The 14,188-nt window shown below is 47.7% G+C and overlaps 1 protein-coding gene across 1 annotated transcript; it reads left to right on the forward strand.

Moving 5' to 3' along the window:
• Positions 1-4,062: 4,062 nt before the first annotated feature.
• On the forward strand, positions 4,063-5,242 carry LOC125526662 (homeobox-leucine zipper protein ROC4-like). The gene is made up of 3 exons (XM_048691308.1): positions 4,063-4,340; positions 4,421-4,538; positions 4,774-5,242. The coding sequence occupies exons 1-3, from the start codon at positions 4,063-4,065 to the stop codon at positions 5,056-5,058; spliced, it is 681 nt and encodes a 226-aa protein (XP_048547265.1). The 3' UTR covers positions 5,059-5,242.
• Positions 5,243-14,188: the final 8,946 nt, after the last annotated feature.

Consider the following 14,188-nt stretch of genomic DNA (forward strand, 5'->3'; position numbering starts at 1 on the left):
AAACCCAGGTAAGTAAATGGCATGTTGGCTTGGGTGCAACCAAAAAGGTTGGCCAGAGCATTGCAAGTGTCCGCCGGCGTGTTGATAGGCACGAGTGTGGATTTATGAAAATATCTTAAGGCCAATGAAGGTGGCGTAGTCTTCAAGAATTTGTTTTATCTTGGCTACTTGGAGAAGACACGCCGGCAACACTATGATAGTGTCACCCGCATACTGGATTACCGGATACTTTGCATCACCTTTGGGAGGGATGGGCTGTCTGATTAGGCCTTGATCAAGTGCTTCGTTAATGGCAGACTACAAGAGATCGGCCGCAATGACAAAAATGAGGTGAGACATGGGATATCCTTGGCGTACTCCACATTTGCACTGAAATTGCCGACCAGGTACACCGTTCAAAAGCACATAAGACTTGTCAGTTAAATTTTTGGTAAAAATTTAGCACAAATTACATAGGGGACTAATAAACCAGGACGGAGGTAATATAGAAGATTCCAATAAGTGATGGGAGAGGCCAGGGGGCCACCTCATGGAGTAGACATGTGGGGCCCCCTAGCACCGCCTTGCGCCGATTCCTTTGCCCATAAACCCCATATTTTTCGAAAACATCTATACCATTTTTCCATGCTTTTTTCCGCCGCCACAAGTTTCTGTTCCGGGGAGATCTAATCTGGAGGCCTGTACCAGCATCCCGCTGGAGGGTGAATCCATTACTGGAGCCATCTCATCAACCTTGTTACCATCAAAAACTTGTGTGAGTAGTTTCCTTAGGACGCTATGGTCCATAGCCGTAGCTAGATGGCATCCTCTCTCTCTCAAGTGATTCAATACAAAATTCTCATGAGGTGCCTGACATGATCGGCATCAATAAAATGTAATCATTGTTTATGTTTGTTAGAATATGATGAATTGTCACTTTATTATCAGATTGTTCCTTGAATTATATTTAACCTTATGAAGTTTCTTTGGTCCACAAGTGTATGCTTCTCAATCTATTTGTCATCTCTGACCATGATTGGTAGGTAGTTCTTTATAGATATTTGTGCATGGTAGTGAGTTCAACCTTGCGGTGAGTTTGACCCTATTGACAATAAGGGAGTGGACACATATTGTATTGTTGCCACTAAGGATAAAATTGTACTTTCTTAATCACTTACATATGATAGTTCTATTGTGTACACTATGCCATCATACTTATTGCAATGCTTTGTTTATTATAAACTTAATGTTGGATAGTAGGCTTGGGGTGGAGTCTTAGATGAAGATGCAGCTGGATAACGATCTGCATATCACGGACGTAATGCCTATGCAAGATCATGCCATGAATGATCATAGTCATTAATCCTATAAAGGATGCTGGAATACCAGCAACCTTGGGCTCCTCACGGCGAAGAGAGGCTCCTGGTCGTCGGTAAGCATTTGGTTTGCGGCGGGAGGCTCTCAAGGCCGATGCAAGCCATCCGATTTGCCCGGATAGCTTGCGCGTGGGCGACCTACCTGGAGGGTACATGACGGATGGACTGCGTGCCAGCCCGAGGCCACTACCCTTGGGTGGTTCTCGATGCGCACCCGCCCCCGCGTGGTGGCACATCCGGACCCTCCTGGCGGTGTGTATACCCCACGTCGGGCCAAAGCCATGGGGCTGAGTCAGGTAGCGTCTAACCCGATTAACTTGGTTGGATGGTCCATGATAGGTGGATCACTTAGTGCGTGAGGGGCCATCGTCATTGGGGTCGGACCACACGAGAGATCCACGGGCTATGAGAGCATATGTGCCATCGGTTGCTTTGTGGCATGCGGCTGTAGCTTCTCAGGGATGATCCGATTCGTCCGATCTTTTCCCGGACGGCTCCGTACCCAGGAGACCCGGCTGGGAGGTCCAATGGATAGGTGGACCGCCGGGTCGCCCGGGGCCACTCTCATTGGGCGCCGCCCGTCGATTCTTGCCAGCGCGCGGGAGTCTAAGGCCCGCCGGGCCAAAGCCACATTGCTGGTCAGATCGGTGGCGGGCCGGGTGAAATCGGCTAGTAAAGTCATGACAGGTGGGCAATTCCAGTGCATCAGGGCCATCGTCATTGGAGCCGGGTTGCTTGAGTGACTTGCACATTGACACTGGTGGTGCCACCGGGAAGGGAAATGCGCTAGAAATTGATTAATGAATCATGATCTACGCTTCTCTTTATTGGCGATGGTTGCTGCTCTAGTGTAGTGGTCCTATGAGGCCTTGTCGTGAGGACTCCCGTCTAACTACTACAAAATTTTTTCGCCGACATCAGTGAGAGAGAGGGGCGATGATGGCGGCGCATCTTCAGCTCACTCCAGTGCTTGTTGTTGTCACTGACCTAGATGTAATTTCTATTAGTCCTGGTATTCTTTGTGCTCCCTTAATAGTGGATGAATCAACTGGAAGTTTTTTTTTTCCGAAAAATAACATACATTGTATGTTGTATTGGTTGAAGAACTCTTTATGTGCATGTATATCATGTTGGTCTACAACATATAATGGATCACAACCACCCGTTTATGTCCATGTATATTATGTATATAGATAATCAGAACCACCCTTTTCCTATTGTTGTAATCATATAATATATTGTTATAAATGTGGAAATATTCACTCCACAAATAGGATTAATGAGTATTAATTATGCCCTATGTATAGGACATGCCACAACTATCAATATCCATGGCATGTGAGCCTTATACTTGGATACAAGTTATTGTTGGTGTTCTTTTCTATTGTGTGCATAGGAAGTTTTTCTTCCAAAAAAACATACTACATATTTATTATTAACTAAAGAAATCGTTATGTCCATGTATATCATTTAGATCTACAAATATATTATCGATCAAAGTCGTTCTTTTCTATTGATTGTATGAAGAAGCAATTTATATTGTTTTAATAGCATAATATATTGTATCGATATGCCAATATTCACTCCACAAATATGCTTAATGAGTATTAAATATGACCTATATATAGGCCAATGCAAAATCCATGATATATATATGAGCCTTATATTTGGATAGAAGTAATTGCTTGCATTAATCATGGGTCATGGCAAAAATTTGCATGCTGCTCATGGCTTTAAATTCGGATGGTCATAGCTACTTTGCTGAATGAGTTTGATATATCAGTAGGAACAAAACAGGTTCGTGTACTTTCTCGCCTATCGAAGTTCTAAGGAGGACGACAACCGAAGCCATCTGTATTTCCTTAAGCCATTCATCTAGTAATGTTTATACCCTTCTACTCTAGTTATCCTTGGATATATAGCTTCTAATGTTGAGCAGGAATACTCCGTGACATCTCTCATCCCTTGTATTCTTGGAAAAAAGGTAGATCCACCATGGAGTGAGTGGATACACAAAGAAAGTAGCATTTCATCACTTTGCTTGGGAGATGGCTAGGATCTTGCTATACGTAGATCTGATTGTATATATTCATAGATCTGATTGTATTATCATGCCTATGATGCTATTATTTATGGCTAATATGATTTCCCTCGCATATTATATTTTAATATCTTGCTTCTACAATTGTAGGAGTAGTTGGTACTTATCTTATTGTATGTAGGGTCTTGTTTATTTATATCACATACGGAGTCCGTAGATAGATACCAATGTATATATAGATAGAGTAAGGATTTTCTGATACATATAAAAGAACACGATGAGATAAGAAAGTAATAGTTTTGCATTACTATGTAGGGCATATACGTTTAGAAATTATTGAAGTAATCAGCGTAGATAATCATGAATATGTGATAGTGAATTCAGGAAATTATGTCAATATACTTTTTGAGAGTAATTTAAGTCTACTTGATTACATCTCGGTCTAGGAAACTCATACAGATGAATTTTAAGTATTCTTAATGTGGAGTAACATCCAACTATGTTGGAAATTAAAATCTAAATCTAAATGTACTAAATTGGCAATTAAAGTCTACTTGATTTCATTTTTCACTACCGCATTCTTTTTTCTTAAGATATTTGTTCATTGCTACCTTTAATAAGTCTACACATGAGAATAAATATTTTGTTTCATGATAACAGATCACCATGGATGGGGAGTTGCCGGAATACAACAGTGATGTGCAAAATATGTTGGACCTCTTCATCACAAGCGAGCAGGGCCACCTACTCCAGCACGAGAATGGTGATGAGATGCATGGCCTGCTGGGAGCCACTACCAACATGGGCAACACTGACGATGCCAACGCTGCTGCTGCAGACAAAGGCAACAATAACGATGGAGAGATCAATAGTGAGCAGAGAATGGTGACAAGGCGTGCAAATTATAACCGTCTCCGTGGAGAACAAATCCAACAACTTGAAGTGTACAATACATACTCAATCAATGTTTCTTACCTATCAAAAAAGATGTGTGCTAATCCATTTTCATTAACGTGATATGTAGTGTGTTCCAAGAAAGCCCTTATCCAGATGCGAAACTCCGGCAAGACCTTAGCGAGAGGCTTGGCATGAGTGCCCTCCAGGTCAAGTTTTGGTTCCAAAACAAACGCTCCTCCAGCAAGGTATATATTCCATTCTTTTCCACAGTGAATTACATAACATTTGGGCACATGGGTCACCTAAGACATGCAGCTATGCAAGTTTTACTGTTAAACAGTACAAACCCCACTAAAAATAGTAGCATTATTGGTCATCTAATATTACAATGTAGTACTATATAATCCCCTCGTGAACATGGTAGCATGCATACTTTGCTAACCCACTAAAATGACGCATACTTGAAATTAATAAATGCAGGGCAAGAGGCAACTACAGGACACCAAAAATCTTCAGGGAGAGAACCAGATGCTAAAAGATGAAAACCAAGCTATCAAGTGGGTTGTTGAACACAAGACATGCCTCAAATGCGCAGGGGTGATACTAAAAACTCAGGATACCTCGGAGCACCAACGCCTGTGTACAGAGAATATGAGGCTCAAGGAAGAACTCCGCCGTGCCACCGCCTATCTTAAAGAGGGTCTCTACCGTAATGGCATGTGGCCCCAATTTACCCGCAACTTAGCACAGCGTCTTCTGTGTTAGTCAACGTCACATGAACCCTAGTTTCCTTTATTCCTCGGCCAGCAAATAACGCGCCATGTCGTGTGTGTATGCACACGACTTGGCTGCTGGTTTATTTCTTTATGTAGACTGTTGTGGTTGCTATATGGGATGGCATGAGACCTAGCGATTGCGGCAGCAATGTTGGGGTTCTGGAGTGAGTGGCTTTGGGATGGCATTGCCATGAAGCTCGGTCCAACTCATGCCTTTCTCCCTTCCTATTTGTACCTGAACGGCTCAAGTAGTGGTCAAATGAATAGACAAGCAAAAAAAAAAAAAAATTCTGCTAGTTGAATGCCGCACAAGAATTTTGTGTGTCTTGTAACATTTGATCGTGTGAGTGTGCCATTCATTGAGATAGCTTTTACGTTGATCCTTCTCGGCAACAAAAAGTGGTATGAGATCATTGATCCTGTTCTGGAGCCTTTGCTTGCCATCCACACACACACTTCTCGGTGCGTGCACCTACAGAGTCATGCCCGGATCTGGATGACACGGACCTGCGGCGAGCTACAAGTAGTAGTACAGAATTCGGTGAACCGGATGGTCATGCCCAAGAATTATGCCAAATTGGCTCCTCTGTCCCGTATGAATCGGCAAGTGTTGGGCTACTGCAAGGCCGTGGAGCAGAAAGCAGCAGCCAGCTTCTGGCTCAGCGGTTGGCAGAAAGCAGTCCGGAGCGAAATTTTGCCAAATTGACATGGATCGGATCGACTCAGCGGTTGGCAGAAAGCAGTCAGAGCGAGCAGCCAGCTTCTGGCTGCAGTGCGTGCATTCTTAATGTTATATAGGAGTAAAATCACTGCAGCGGCAAAGGAACGACACCAATTACTTGGGGCTTTCCAGAGCTGCAGAGCAGATATGAACAAGAGCCAAAGGTGACCCTCAAGATCATTGGTTAGTTCCCCGACAAATAAAAACGATACAATTGATTCGGGTTTTTATGATCAATTTATGCACGAGCTTGACACATCACTTGACTTGTACGTACGCCCTTTCATGTGTAACTCAACCTTGTTTGTGCAGACTCCACTGGGCCTCTCCTAGATCATGTATTAAACAGAAAAAGGTAGGAGGTCAGTCGACATGCAAGTAGATCAGTTAATGGTGATTGAATGGTCGATCATTAGTGAATTGAGAAAACTAGCTAGCTACCTTCAAACAGTTTTGCTAGAACTCATCTAGATGAGATATAATTTGGTCTCATTCACCTTTTATAGTCATTGGATGTGATGTTATAAGATGCGTGTGTGCTGATGTGGATTATTTTTGTTCTTGATTTCCAAGTGAATGAGACCAAATTATATCTCATTTAGATGAGTTCTAGTTACTCCCACCTTCAAAACCGTTTTGGCAGCGGGCTGGAGATGAATCTTTTCTCATAATCCACTACCATATTGCTTCACGATGATTACCATTCGTACGATAAATGTCCGTGTGAAACACGTTTCGTTAAATTACCCGAAAAGTGTTAAGAATCAGTGGGCGGGTTGCAACCCAACCATTGCACTGCGGTGGAGATGGATCATGGATCATGGGTCTATCTTTTTTGGAAAGGTGCCACCACTGTCAACTGCTAGTGGTGATATGTTTTGTTCGCTCGTTGGTGTAAGATGAAACACACGCTTCTCTCGTTCCTGCCGTTTGCACTGCACTCATTAGATTATCATTCAGCTGTATGCATGCATGCATCCCATGCGCCGCTACAAGGGAAGCACCGATGACCGCATCGCCACTTTCATACTGGTCCACTTATTACAAAGGCGACCGTGGCCGAGCACAAAATGACGGCACTCTCATATATATGTCAAACCTTTTGTGCTACTTTTTGTCCCCCGCTATCTACCCTGCAGCATCCTAAGGTTTTATCTCCGCCCTCGCGTGACAAGCTGAAAGGTACAAGTTTACGGAAAAAGGCTTTCACCCCGTTTTATATATAAAACAAAGATCACCAACATCCCGATACAAACGCACGCCACCATAATAAAAACACACATCCAAGGTATGATATACAGACGCTGAGCGCAGCAACACCACACCTAACTACGAAGAGATGAAGCCGCATACGACGATCCGTGGACTCCAAGACGGCGCCTCCAGCAAGGATACGACACCAGAGCGCCGCCACCGCCCGATCCAAGGATCAGAGTATCCCCAGGAGCACACGATAGGCGATGAGAGCCGCGACGACGCCTTCAAGAAGGAAACGAGTTTCGCCGCCGCCGGTCTGTCCGCAGAAAGAACATGTTTTCACCCCGGCCAACACTCACCGCCACCGAACGCCACATCCCGGCTGCCACGCCGCCCGCACGGCCGTGGTCACCGGGCAGCACCAAGCCGCGGGCTCTGCCCAAAAGCACCACGCTACCACCACTGGGGCCGCCGCCCCGGCATCCCAGACCTAGGCAACACCTGACCCCAGACCCACCGCTAGGCCAACCGAAGAGACGAGCGGAAAGGCGCCGCCTTTCGCACCCCTGGACGACCCCCAGCGCCGAGACTCAATAGGCCGGCCACAACTGGCCTCCATCGCCTGTCCTACAGCCCCGAGCGCGAGACGAGCTCCGTCCCGCCGCCGGGCGCGAGAAGAGCTCCGTCCTGTAGCTCCGGGCCCGAGACGAGCGATGGACCGTTGCTGGGAGAGGGCCAGCCCTTGGACCGAAGTATCGCCCGGACAACGAGGAGATGGAGCGATGGTCGAAGCGGTCTGACCGCAAACGAGCCGACGTTGGAGATAGCCAGCTGATACGTCTCCGACATATCTATAATTTTTGATTGTTTCATACTATTATATTATCAACCTTGGATGTTTTATATGCATTTATATGCTATTTTATATGATTTTTGAGACTAACCTATTAACCTAGAGCCCAGTGCCAGTTCCATTTTTTCCTTGTTTTTGAGTATCGCAGAAAAGAAAAATCAAACGGAGTCCAATTGACCTGAAACTTCACGGAACTTATTTTTGGAATGGAAGCAATCCAGAAGACTTGAGGTGTACATAAGGGAAGCAACGAGGAAGGCACGAGGCAGGGGGCACGCCCACCCCCCTGGGCATGCCCTCCACCCTCGTGGCTCTCCTGACGTATTTCTTCCTCCTATATATATCCATATACCCTAAAAACTTCGAGGAGCAGAATAGATCGGGAGTTCCGCCGCCAGAAGCCTCCGTAGCCACCGAAAACTAATCTAGCCCCGTTCCGGCACCCTGGCGGAGGGGGAATCCCTCTCCAGTGGCCATCTTCATCATCCCGGTGTTCTCCATGACGAGGAGGGAGTAGTTCTCCCTCAGGGCTGAGGGTATGTACCAGTAGCTATGTGTTTGATCTCTCTCTCTCTCTGTGACGCCCCCGATTCAATCGTACACTAATCATACACGCAAACGTGTACGATCAAGATCAGGGACTCACGGGAAGATATCACAACACAACTCTACAAATAAAATAAGTCATACAAGCATCATATTACAAGTCAGGGTCCTCGAAGGCTCGAATACAAGAGCTCGATCATAGACGAGTCAGCGGAAGCAACAATATCTGAGTATAGACATAAGTTAAACAAGTTTGCCTTAAGAAGGCTAACACAAACTGGGATACAGATCAAAAGAGGAGCAGGCCTCCTGCCTGGGATCCTCCTAAACTACTCCTGGTCGCCGTCAGCGGGCTGCACGTAGTAGTAGGCACCTCCCGAATAGTAGTAGTCGTCATCAACGGTGGCGTCTGGCTCTTGGACTCCAGCATCTGGTTGCGACAACCAGAAAGAAAGGAAAGGGGGGAAAAGGGGGAGAAAGCAACCGTGAGTACTCATCCAAAGTACTCGCAAGCAAGGAGCTACACTACATATGCATGGGTATCAAATGGAAATAATGGTATCATATGTGGACTGAACTGCAGAATGCCGGAATAAGAGGGGGATAGCTAGTCCTATCGAAGACTACGCTTCTGGCCACCTCCATCTTGCAGCATGTAGAAGAGAGTAGATGGTAAGTTCACCAAGTAGCATCGTGCAGCATAATCCTAACCGATGATCCTCCCCTCGTCGCCCTGTGAGAGAGCGATCACCGGTTGTATCTGGCACTTGGAAGGGTGTGTTTTATTAAGTATCCGGTTCTAGTTGTCATAAGGTCAAGGTACAACTCCAAGTTGTCCTGTTACCAAAGATCACGGCTATTCGAATAGATTAACTTCCCTGTAGGGGTGCACCACATAACCCAACACGCTCGATCCCATTTGGCCGGACACACTTTCCTGCGTCATGCCCAGCCTCAGAAGATCAACACATCGCAGCCTTACCTAGGCACAACAGAGAGGTCATCACGCTGGTCTAAATCCTATGGCGCAGGGGTCTGGGCCCATCGCCCATTGCACACCTGCACGTTGCGTACGCGACCGGTGAGCAGACCTAGCCTCCCTTATACAAGAGTAGGCATTCCAGTCCAACCCGGGGTGCGCCGCTCAGTCGCTGATGTCACGAAGGCTTCAGCTGATACCACGACTCGAGTGCCCATTACTGTCCCCGCGTAGATGGTTAGTGCGTATAGGCCAGTATCCAGACTCAGATCAAATACCAAGATCTCGTGAAACGTGTTATTTTGAAATAACCGCGAACACCGACCAGGGCTAGGCCCACCTCTCTCCTAGGTGGTCTCAACCTGCCCTGTCGCTTTGCCACAAAGATCCACTCAGAGGGCCGCTGGGACAAACGTCCTTTCGGACCCAATACGTGAATCACTCGCGGGTACTCCTACGAGCTGACCCGTCTTTAGTCACCACAAGTATCATATATTGTGTATATGTATAAACCCGTGATCAACTCCCGAGTGATCACGGCCCGATAGTATAGCGTGGCAGACGGACAAGAATGTATGGCCACTGAGGATAAACTAGCATCATATACTATGCATTAGGATTGCAGGTAAAGGTAACAACAGTAGTAGCAAGGACAGGCTATGCATCAGGATAGGATTAACGGAAAACAGTAACATGCTACACTACTCTAATGCAAGGAGTATAGAGAGTAGAGTAGGCGATATCTGGTGATCAAGGGGGGGGCTTGCCTGGTTGCTCTGGCAAGAGAGAGGGGTCATCAACACCGTAGTCGTCCTAGGTAGCAGCGCCGTCGGTCTTGGTGTCTAGCGAGAGAAGAGGGGGGAGAAACAATAAATATAATGCAAACAAATGCATGACGATGCATCACATGGCAAAGCGTGATGCTAGGTGTTCCCTAACGCGGTACGAGGTGCTACCGGTGAAGGGGGGAAACATCCGAGAAAGTATCCTCGGTGTTTCGCGTTTTCGGGCATAGGAGCCGGAGGGGGAAAGTTGCGAGTTTGATAGGTTAGGGATGCATGGTGGGCAAACAGGCTGCGTATCCGGATTCGTCTCGTCATTCTGAGCAACTTTCATGTTGAAAATAATTTAATCCGAGTTACGGATTAAAAGATATGATTTTCTAAAGATTTACATTTTTTGATTTTAATTAGTTATTTAATTCTAACATTATCCAAAATAGTGAATGATGATGCAGGCATGACATCAGAGTGATGTCAGCAGGTCAACTGGTCGGTTGACCAGTCAAACCAGACAGGTGGGTCCAGTGGGACCCACATGTCATTGTCAGGGGCATTAACAGAGTTCTAAAACTAACTAAATGGGTTAATTAGCAGGTGGGGCCTAGTAGTCAGTGAGAGATTAGGTTTTAATTAATTAATTTAGTTAATTAGTAGTTTATATATTTGTTTTTATTCTTTTATGGCATGGGGCCCGCATGTCAGTGGCAGTAGCTGCCACGTGAGCGTAGTTGACTTCGGTCAACGTGGCCAGTTGTGGCCCCAGGCCCACAGGCAGTGACCCAGGGTGGGGCCCCGAGGTGCCAGCTCAGCGGAGCCGCCGGAGTAGCTCCGGCGAGCTCGCGCGCAGCGGCCGAACACCGGCGAGCGTCGGATTTCGCCCATGGGGCACCAAATCGAGCGTGGCCGGGCGCGTTAGAACGGCAAGACGACGACACGACGGTTGGTGGTGGTTACGCGGGCAGTGGTGGCCGGAATCGAGCGCGACGAGCTCATCGGCGGAAGGACGGAGTCGGGCGCGGGAGGAAACGACGACGCATCAAGTTTGCGAATGAAAGGAGAGGCCAGGCGAGTCGTATGCGAGGCGGCGAACGCAACGGGCGCTGGCCCGTGACCGTTTGGTCACCGAAGGCACGCCGGTGACGAGCACAGGCGGCAGCGCGTTCGGGCGCTCAACGGGGACGGTGTTAGGAGGCACGGGAGGGAGCGTGCGCAGGCGCGTTGGGCTCCTAGGAACCCCAGGAGTACAACGGTGAGTTCGGGTGAGCGTGACGGCGGCTGTGGCCACGACGGCGCGGTACACCGCAGCGACCAGAGCCTGGCCACGACGACAAGCTAGCTAGGGCGTGAGCTAGGGGAGCTAGAGGGCAGAGGGGGGAGGCAGCTCACCTAGCAGCACGCACGGTGGCCTTTGGTGGCTTAGTAGCTGCAGAAGGCGTCGCCGGAGTTGGTGAAGAACGGCGGTGACCGGAGATGTGGAAGAAGGGGACCGTCGCAGCAGCGCCTCCGAGCTCCAGCTGCGGCCACCGGTCGACGAGGAAGACGATGGTGGAGACGACGGACACGCTGGCGAGGTGAGGTGGTGGCTGTGGCCACGCGTTTCATGGCGGCGGGTCCATGGCGGTGCTCGGATGCGATTGGAGAGGAGGAGAGCGGGGTGGATCTGGAGGGGAGTGGGAGAGCCACAGGAACCGAGGCGAGAGTGGGGGTGAGTGGGAGGCGGGATCAAGGAGGCGAGGGGTGGCGACCTTATCCTCGCCTCTCGCCGACGAGAGGGTGCGGCGGGGACGCGCCCCTGTCCCGACCCTGGTCGGGGGAACAGGGAAGGGAGGCGGCAGGGGAAGGCGGGCCGGGCCGGCTGGGCCGGTCGGCTCGGTTAGCTGGGCCGTCTGGTCCAAGAGAGGGAGGGGGTTTGTTTCCTTTTGTTTCAATTTCACTTTTTCTTTTTATTTATTTTCTTTTCTGTTTTATTTCATTTTAAAGTAATTAGGCATTTTCTAAAAATATTTTTACTTCACCATAATTACCTATGCAATATTTGGCACCCCCCGAACAATTTTATTTTGACATTTGAAAACTTTGGGTGTTTGTCACTTATTCATTTTTGAATTTTGCAATGTCTTTTGAACTACCACTTAATTAGCAACAGTAACATAGATGACATGGCATCATCAGGAGAGTTTTACTATAGCCTAATTATCCGGGCATTACAACGTTACTTCTAAAATTACCACTGCTTAGCCGATACGCTACACATAGTAGTAGCGACCTATATCGAACTGCGCTACCGCTACTTTCTTTGTAGCAGCTCATTTTAATATAAACTCGCTACTTCTAAAGGATATAAAATTAAATGGAAAGCAAATAGAAAGGTAATTGAAAATGAAAGAAATAGAATAAGGTGAAAGGAAAAAAATAAAATGTGAAGAAAACTAAATGAAAAGGGGGGGAAAGAGAAAGGAGTAGCACTAGCGTGTATCCCAGAATGCGCTATAGCTAATGTAGCAGTAGCGCGCTTTCTGGAACGTGCTACTGCTACTTCTGACGTAACCACGGGGTTCGTCCTTCCCCACGGCCACTTCCCCCCAATCCAGCTCTCCACTCTCGCCGCCGCTGTCGCCCGTCGGCCGCCGCGTGCTCTCCGCACACCCTCTACGCTGCCCCCGACCCCAGATTCAATGCCGCCCCCGCCCCGACCTCAACGCCGCCCCGGACGCCGCCCCCGACCCCGACCTTGACGCCGCCATCCGCCGCACGCCCGAGCCCTGACCCCGACCTCGACGCAGCCTGCCCCTCCTTCATCGCAGGCACCCGAGGTGAGCACGCCTGCTCCTCCCTCTCCCCTACCTCTGCCTAGGGTTTCTTTATATTTTAGTTGCATCAAATTAGTTAGGGTTCATGTAAGGGTGGAAATGCATCGGATGCGGATGCGGCTCAAATTAGTTAGGGTTCATGTAAGGGTGGAAACGAATCAAATTTCTAAGATGAATCATAAAACGAGTAAAATTTGACCACTTATTTCACTTTATAGTAGGATAATTGGAATATCCGCTACCACTTTCCACCCCTAGCTTCATCAAATTAGATGGTAATTAGGGCAGTAGTTCCTAGGTACTAATTAGTTAGTAAGAACTAGGTACTAATTAGGTACTAGTTTATTTTTATTTATAGTAAGTTTACTTTTAATAAGAACTAGTTGAATCAATAGAACTAGTTAGTAAGAATTTGTTGCTATTTTTTTAGTTAAAGCAATTTGTCTCGCATCGACGTGGACGATGCCTATCCCGCATCCTCGTCGTCGAGTCGGCGGAGGACAACACCTGCTTGACCAGATGGGCCATGTTCGGGACTGGGCTCTGCCGGGGTGGTACTGGGAGGCGCTACCTACCGGGGGGCGCAGGTTGGTGAGGAGCCAGCGTGTCGTTGACCCGAACATTCTTTGGTGGCGGTCGCGTGGGCCAGTGACGGTCGAGAGGCTCGAGGACCCCGCGGAGGTGGTGCGTCACCGTGTCAGTGAGGAGGACGCGCACGTCCGTCGCTACTTGTTTGCGTTGTAGCACAGGTTCTCCAATACCTGGTAGGTTCTCCAGGGATCTCACTGGAGCTATGATCCCGTGATGGTTCCTTCTCTGTGGGTGTCCACCTCCCACGCCGATACCCGTAGTGTGATAGGGTTTTAGTTGTATTAGTGATGTTATATGTATGACACTATTCGGGATGTATTAGTGACAATATTCGACGATGTACGGACGCATGAGATGATTTACTTTTGCTTATTGAATGCATACTAATTTGAGTCCTATAAGATATTTTGAAATGTATATCTTGTGTTGCTCAAATAGGATATGTGCTTGCCCAAGTGGCCGGTCATGTTTGCAGGTTACACCTCCGAGTGGCCTATGTTTTGCCAGAGTGTTGATTCATTTCCGTTCCGGCAAATTTCGGGCGCTCGATATGTCCTATTTTAGCAAAGGTCATGCCGGATTTTTCCGTGAAATTTGGCATGACTTGTGCCAGAATATCTAGGAAATATCGAGTGCCCCG

This window comes from Triticum urartu, unplaced genomic scaffold (assembly GCF_003073215.2).
Source record: "Triticum urartu cultivar G1812 unplaced genomic scaffold, Tu2.1 TuUngrouped_contig_1302, whole genome shotgun sequence".
Lineage (NCBI taxonomy): Eukaryota > Viridiplantae > Streptophyta > Magnoliopsida > Poales > Poaceae > Triticum > Triticum urartu.

What these genes read in the sequence shown, in the direction of transcription:
- LOC125526662 (XM_048691308.1), top strand. Translation starts at nt 4,063, where the DNA reads ATGGATGGGGAGTTGCCGGAATACAACAGTGATGTGCAAAATATGTTG. An exon ending in CAAATCCAACAACTTGAAGT is followed by an intron (nt 4,341 to 4,420) that starts GTACAATACATA and finishes CGTGATATGTAG; the next exon opens with TGTGTTCCAAGAAAGCCCTT. An exon ending in ACAAACGCTCCTCCAGCAAG is followed by an intron (nt 4,539 to 4,773) that starts GTATATATTCCA and finishes TAATAAATGCAG; the next exon opens with GGCAAGAGGCAACTACAGGA.